Source organism: Lepidochelys kempii, chromosome 5 (assembly GCF_965140285.1).
Source record: "Lepidochelys kempii isolate rLepKem1 chromosome 5, rLepKem1.hap1, whole genome shotgun sequence".
Classification (NCBI taxonomy): domain Eukaryota; kingdom Metazoa; phylum Chordata; order Testudines; family Cheloniidae; genus Lepidochelys; species Lepidochelys kempii.
This window is the reverse complement of record NC_136384.1, coordinates 128,789,716-128,797,443: the sequence shown is the minus strand read 5'-3', so window position 1 is coordinate 128,797,443 and position 7,728 is coordinate 128,789,716. Positions and strand designations below refer to the sequence as shown.

Genomic DNA, 7,728 nt, shown 5'->3' with positions numbered 1-7,728 from the left:
GGGACCCCCGCCAGCCAGCCTTGGGCCATGTGGGCAACGTGGGGTCAGGCCCGCGGGGAGTTTGGTGCGGCAGCCCCCCCCCAACCCCTTTGCTTTGCGCACCAAGCTCCCCCCGGGCCTGACCCCACGTTGCCCACATGGCCCAAGGCTGGCTGGCGGGGGGTCCCCGGGTGGCGAAGCCCGGAGAGCCCCCGGGCTAGGAGGGGAGAGAGACAGACGGGCTCCCGCAGCAGCTCTCTCCCTGCAGGGCTGCGGCTCCGGCTGGTCCGCCCAGGCTTGTCCGCGCCCACTGGGGACGCAGAGCAGGGAGGCGAGCGGGGCAGCCCGGCCCAGGGCGGAGGCGAGCGGCTCGGCCCGGGCCCGGGGGAGGCGAGCGGCTCTGCGGCTGGGCGCTGCGTGCGAAGCGCCGCCCCCTCACTCCCCAGCCGGGCGGAAGCGCGGCGCGTAGCTGCCTCGGGGGCCGGGGCCCGGCGGCGCAGGGACCGCCCCGCTGCCCCGCGGGAGGAGGGAGCGGACCCGGCCGGCCCGGGCTGCGGGGCCATGGCGGTCGGAGCCCGCGCCCTGCTCGGCAGCCGCGGGGGCAGCCCGGCCTCCAGCCCCCAGCTGGGTGGCAGGAGCCGCTCGCAGCCGCCGCCGGCTCCGTTCGGCGCGCCCGGGCACGGCTTCCGCAGGGTGACCCTGACGAAGCCCACCTTCTGCCACTGCTGCACCGACTTCATCTGGGGGCTGGCGGGCTACCAGTGCGAGGGTAAGGGACCGCCTGGGGCTCCCCCTTCCCCTGGGCTACCCCCCGTGCGCCCTGCCCCGGGACACCCCCAGCCCGCAGATTCCCCCTGTCCACCTTCCCTGGGGTACTCCCTGCCGGGGCTACGCCTACACACTCTGCCTGGGGCTATCCCCCTGTGCCTTCCCTGGGACAGCCCCTGCCGGCAGGTACCCCTACACACCCTGCCCGGGGCTGGCGGGCTACCAGTACGAGGGTAAGGGACTGCCCGGGGCTCCCCCCCTTCTCCAGCTAGCCCCCGTGTGCCCTGCCCTGGGACACCCCCAGCCTGCAGATTCCCCTATCTACCTTCCCTGGGACACCCCCTGCCGGGGCTAACCCCTATGCACCCTGCTCCAGGCTAGCAGTGTGAGGGTAAGGGACCGTGCCCAGGACACCCCCTACCCACCTTCCCCTGGTCCTACCCCCTGTGCATCCTTCCCCTAGGCACCCCTGCCGGTGGGTTCCCCTATTTATGTTCCGCAGGACACCCCCTATCTGGGATACCCCTAGCCACCCTGCCCAGGGCTGGCAGTGCTACTGCCCAGAACACCCCTTGCCGGGGCTACCCCTGAACATTGTGCCCAGGGCTGGCAGACTACCAGTGTGAGGGTAAGAGACCCTTCCCTGGGACACCCCCTGCCAGGGGGTACCCCTACACACCTTGCCCGGGGCTCGCAGCCCCTGTGCCCAGAGCACCTCCTGTACCCCTTCCCTGCCTGGGATTACCCCTGCATATGCCACCTAGGTCTAGTGAGCTGCCAGTGCCAGGGTAAGAAACCCCTCCCCAGGGCACCACCATACCCCTGCCTGAGGCGACTGACCTTCACTAGGGCTGGAGGGCTACCAGCACCAGGGTAAGAGTTCTCCCCAGCCAGGTCATATGTGTGTGTCTCACATTGTTGGTTGAGCCTGCCTTTTCGCCCACTTGTCTGGAGTCCTCATCTGTGAGTGTCTTATGGGGGCAGAGGGCTGCTCCCTCACACCCTTCCCAGGACTTCAGCCTGTCCACTTCAAATTGGGGTCTGTTCCATTTCTCACACTCTTTCTCTGTGTTGATTCACGTCTCACAGCATCTCTTGCAAGAGTATGCCTCTTTATACACCTGATTTGGGGCTGGGCGTCTCTGCAAGTTATTTGAAATCCTTGCTGTTTGGGTGATTTCTTGTGTCAGTTATAACTTGGTAAGGTTCTGGTGTCTAGCCTTTAAAATGTGTGAGCGCCCCATCTGGATTGATTTTCCCAAAGTGCCTGCCCAGGCTCAACCAGAAGTTACAAGCTTGATGGGAAGGAAAGGTCACTGGGAAATTCTCTGGCCTGTGCCCTGCAGGTGGTCAGATGACATGATCATCCTGACCTTAAAAATTGTGAGTTCTACCCCGTTAAATGCTATAGCAACATTGTCATGATTCAGCCTTGCTCATATCCATGTTCAGTAACAATGAGTGTGTCCTATTGCTATGGGAAAAAGGTCACTTCCTGTCCACAATGAATGATGTACTCCGAAATCTGGTATAGTTGAGCAATCTTGTAATTTGGGGGGTATTGTTCAGCATTTGCCTTTTGCTAAGCATGGATGTGTGGCTCTACAGAAAAGGTTCCCAAATGTGGCACTGTGTGGGCAACTTTCTAGGAACCTTACAGCTGCACCTAATGTTCAGATAAATGTACCTAGAACTTGTGTGGCTTAAAAAAATCCTAAAACTAGAGAGGAACACCTATTGGGTTCCTTGGGAAGCTGTCCATGACCAACATCGATAAGAGAGTTCTTCATAGACAGATGGCAGAAAAGGACATAAAACCCAGCTTGTTTTAGTGCAATATACGACAAAGACTTGCATCATTTAAAAAAAAAAGTTTGGGATGCTCTTCTCTGTTCCATCCTCTTTCAAAAAATATCTTCTGTTTGTTTGTGGCAGCCTTGCAGTTTTATCTTCTATCTTTTTCTCCTCTCATTCCCCAAAGCTAGTAGCTGATTTTACAGACCAATATTACAATAGCTAAGAGGGCTTTTAGACAACCCCTCCTTCCCACTGCATTAAGGTAAAGAAAACTTAGAATTGTGGCTTTGGGTTGTTATATTGTGTTTGTGTGGGAGAAGTAACTGACCTGTAGTCTCATAGCCTTGTGAGCTGAATCTCTGCATTTGAGAGATGGCAAATCAGGGGGGCTCTGGGCTTCATTTTTGAGATATCGAGGGCTGTGAAACTATAAACAAAAATGTAGTTTCTTACAAAATAAAGCAGGCCTTGGATAACAATTGTGCAGCCTTAGTATTTATGACAGCTAGTATGGTTTACTGGGCGCTCTGGGGTGAAAGAAGGATCAAGTAGAATTCAGCAGAAGCCTCTGTGTTCTTTTACCTGGTGAGGGACAGTCTTGTGAGAATGGAAATTGTTGTCTTAAAGTTGTGCACTTCCATATGATTCAAACTTTTATTTAAAAAACATACTTTGAGTTAGAAATAACACTGCAGTCCATAAAAGGTTGTATTTTGTCAGGAAAATAGAATTATAAGAAAGCAAGTTTATTACTTAATATTTACAACCAAGGAGAAAACTTTAACTTTTCTAGAACTTGATTTATTTATACTGTCTTGTACTGGAAGGTTTTGCTAGATAATAATTTTAAATCAGTCTTTCTCTTGGAATTATGAAAATGTTCAGCTGCCTGTTTTGCACTTCTGAGTTTCAGACCGCTTTGATGTGTCAATGTGTGAGAAGAACAGGAAGGCTTTAGTCCATATTGTTGATTTCATTCTGCACTGAAAAATATAGGAAAAAAAAAAAAAGAGAGAAATAACCTGTTGTGGGGGCTTGGATGTGAACTACTGCTCAAAGATTTGATACACATGTGCGGCAGTATACTTAATGTACTATACCTTAATTTGAAAACTGCACTAATAATCTGGTATTACGGTCATCTGTGAAGTCTGGCAGGTTAGAAATCCTGAATAGTATTTATCAATACCATTGTGTAATTCATAGATACTAAGGTCAGACGGGACCATTATGATCATCTAGTTCGACCTCCTGCACAACGCAGGCCACAGAATCTCACCCACCCACTCCTGCGATAAACCTCTCACCTATGTCTGAGCTATTGAAGTCCTCAAATCGTGGTTTAAAGACTTCAAGGAGCAGAGAATCCTCCAGCAAGTGACCTGTGCCCCATGCTACAGAGGAAGGCGAAAAACCTCCAGGGCCTCTTCCAATCTGCCCTGGAGGAAAATTCCTTCCCGATCCCAAATATGGCGATCAGCTAAACCCTGAGCATATGGGCAAGATTCACCAGCCAGATATCCAGGAAAGAATTTTCTGTAGTAACTCAGATCCCACCCCATCTAACATCTCATCACAGGCCTTTGGGCCTATTTACCATGAATATTTAAAGATCAATTAATTACCAAAATCATGTTATCCCATCATACCATCTCCTCCATAAACTTATCCAGTTTAATCTTAAAGCCAGATAGGTCTTTTGCCCCCACTGCTTCCCTTGGAGGGCTATTCCAAAACTTCACTCCTTTGATGGTTAGAAACCTTTGTCTAATTTCAAGTCTAAACTTCCCAATGACCAGTTTATATCCATTTGTTCTTGTGTCCACATTGGTACTGAGCTTAAATAATTCCTCTCCCTCTCCGGTATTTATCTCTCTGATATATTTATAGAGAGCAATCATATCTCCCCTCAACCTTCTTTTAGCTAGGCTAAACAAGCCAAGCTCCTTGAGTCTCCTTTCATAAGACAGGTTTTCCTTTCCTCGGATCATCTTAGTAGCCCTTCTCTGTACCTGTTCCAGTTTGAATTCATCCTTCTTAAACATGGGAGACCAGAACTGCACACAGTATTCCAGGTGAGGTCTCACCAGTGCCTTGTATAACGGTACTAACACCTCCTTATCTCTACTGGAAATGCCTCGCCTGATGCATCCCAAGACCGCATTAGATTTTTTCACGGCTATATCACATTGGCGGCTCATAGTCATCCTATGATCAACCAATACTCCAAGGTCCTTCTCCTCCTCCATTACTTCTAATTGAGGCGTCCCCAGCTTATAACTAAAATTCTTGATATTAATCCCTAAATGCATAATCTTACACTTCTCACTATTAAATTTCACCCTATTACTATTACTCCAGTTTACAAGGTCATCCAAATCTTCCTGTATGGTTTCCCGGTCCTAATTGACCAATGGCATATCGGTTGTGCCCTTAAGAGGTGTGTATTATTTAATCTTTTGCTTAAAAGAAAGTCCAGCAGAATTTCAACGTTGCACTTGACACACATCAGTCTGAAGACTTAGCCTCTGCTAGCCAAGGGGGGAAAAAGTATGCTGTCATATCCCACATGCCTTCAGTTTAAAAGAATAAAATAGTAGTTTGTTGTTCAAACGCCACTGTATTTAACAATAACTTTATCAGTTTTTGATTAGATTTTTTCCAAATAATTTATTACTGAGCAAATCATAAGAAAAATAATTCAGATATATTATTAGATGCATTTTACTGGTATTTGATTAATATACTTGCAGCTTTCTAGCTAGTCATATAATGCAAAAAATTGTCAAAGTGTTCAGTGATTACTGGTGAAATTTCTTGAATGTTTTTAGCTGACTCGTGCTCAGTAATCCTCTACTTAATACATTGTTTTTGTTAATGTACGGAGAAGGAACTTGATCAACTCCGCTTTTGATCAACTCAACCCAAACAAACCCAGTAAGGATAAAATTGCAAACTTCAGGACAATCGGCCTGATAGTGAGTGTATGTATAAAAAGCCATCGTTGGATGAATTTGTGGTTAGATGAATTTAGTGTATTCCTAAAAATCAGAAGCTGTTTCCTAACTTTAATGAGTTTACAGTGCGTAAGATTGTGTAGTGGTTTCTATTCTAACTCCCCATTTTCAGCTGCTCACAGTTTTCTGAAACTTTTACCCTCTGTGATGAAGTTCTATATACTTGGTTTCTGTTCAAAAGTACTTTTTATTTATTATTTTTTAAGTTTGAGCAAAATTAGTGGTGGTGTGTTTGAGTATTTAAAAAGAATACACTTTTCCTTTTATAAATCCAAATGCAGTTCTTCTACCTTTTGTATTTGGAGCATCTTTATAGTCTAAAGGGCTAGGGGTTGAAATTTAATTATCTGACAGAAGTATAACTCTTTGAAAATCACATGCTACACATACATTGTCCACTGGGTTTCTCACTGAATTTGTAACTTTTGCAGCTAAGGGAGGTTGTCTCTGTGGTTGTTTTTATCTTGTCCAAGCAGACAAATAATATTCAGACCCTTACGTACAGGACTTATTGGTCCACACTCTACAAAGCCTGAACAGTCATTAATGTTTATGACAAACTCCTTTGACTGACTTGTCAGAGGTGTGGAGGGAGACATAGTTTAAGACGTCTACTGTTTTTTCATTTTGTCCCTGTCATAAATATAAAGGGAAGGGTAAACACCTTTAAATCCCTCCTGGCCAGAGGAAAAACCCTTTCACCTGTAAAGGGTTAAGAAGCTAGGATAACCTTGCTGGCACCTGACCAAAATGACCAATGAGGAGACAAGATACTTTCAAAGCTGTTTGTGTGATGCTTTTGCCGGGAACAGAAAAGGAATGGAGTCTTAGAACTTAGTAAGTAATCTAGCTAGGTATGCATTAGATTCTGTTTTGTTTAAATGGCTGATAAAATAAGCTGTGCTGAATGGAATGTATATTCCTGTTTTTGTGTCTTTTTGTAACTTAAGGCTTTGCCTAGAGGGATTCTCTGTGTTTTGAATCTGATTACCCTGTAAGATATTTACCATCCTGATTTTACAGAGGTGATTCTTTTACTTTTTCTTCAATTAAAATTTTTCTTTTAAGAACCTGATTGCTTTTTCATTGTTCTTAAGATCCAAGGGTTTGGGTCTGTTTTCACCGATGCAAACTGGGGAGGATGTTTATCAAGCCTTCCCCAGGAAAGAGGGTTTGGGAGGATTTTGGGGGGAAAGACGTTTCCAAGCGGGCTCTTTCCCTGTTATATATTAGTTAGACGCTTGGTGGTGGCAGCAATAAAGGCCAAGGGCAAAAGGTAAGGGGAAGTTTTAACTTAAGCTGGTAAAAATAAGCTTAAGGGTTTTTCATGCAGGTCTCCACATCTGTACCCTAGAGTTCAGAGTGGGGAAGGAACCTTGACAGTCCCTTCAAAAAAAATCAAGAATCTTTCTTAATATGAAAAGGAGTACTTGTGGCACCTTAGAGACTAACAAATTTATTTGAGTATAAGCTTTCGTGAGCTATAGCTCACTTCATCGGATGCATTCAGTGGAAAATACAGTGGGGAGATTTATATACATAGAGAACATGAAACAATGGGTGTTACTATACACACTGTAACCAGAGCGATCCCTTAAGGTGAGCTATTACCAGCAGGAGAGCAGGAGGGGGGAACGACCTTTTGTCGTGATAATCAAGGTGGGCCATCTTCAGCAGTTCACAAGAACGTCTGAGAAACAGTGGGGGGTGGGGGATAAACATGGGGCAATAGTTTTACTTTGTGTAATGACCCATCCACTCCTAGTCTCTATTCAAGCCTAAGTTAATTGTATCCAGTTTGCAAATTAATTCCAATTCAGCAGTCTCTCATTGGAGTCTGTTTCTGAAGTTTTTTTGTTGAAGTATTGCCACTTTTAGGTCTGTAATCGAGTGACCAGAGAGATTGAAGTGTTCTCCAACTGATTTTTGAATGTTCTAATTCTTGACGTCTGATTTGTGTCCATTTATTCTTTTACGTAGAGACTATCCAGTTTGACCAATGTACATGGCAGAGGGGCATTGGTGGCACATGATGGCATATATTACATTGGTAGATGTGCAGGTGAACGAGCCTCTGATAGTGTGGTTGATGTGATTAGGCCCTATGATGGTGTCCCCTGAATAGATATGTGGACACAGTTGGCAGCGGGCTTTGTTGCAAGGATAG

General features: G+C 46.5%; 1 protein-coding gene across 3 annotated transcripts in view; it reads left to right on the top strand.

Annotated features, from left to right (window-relative positions):
• The first annotated feature begins 471 nt into the window (after nt 1-471).
• Nucleotides 472-7,728, top strand: part of DGKQ (diacylglycerol kinase theta) — a 172,718-nt gene continuing 165,461 nt past the window's right edge. Inside the window, exon 1 of one of the 3 annotated variants that reach the window (XM_073345802.2) lies at nt 472-748. In XM_073345802.2, the coding sequence (XP_073201903.2) occupies nt 541-748 (208 nt within the window). In that variant the 5' untranslated portion in view covers nt 472-540. Of the gene's footprint in view, nt 749-1,553; nt 1,621-7,728 lie in introns of those variants that run through there. The other 2 variants (XM_073345805.2, XM_073345804.2) reach the window with 2 other exon arrangements.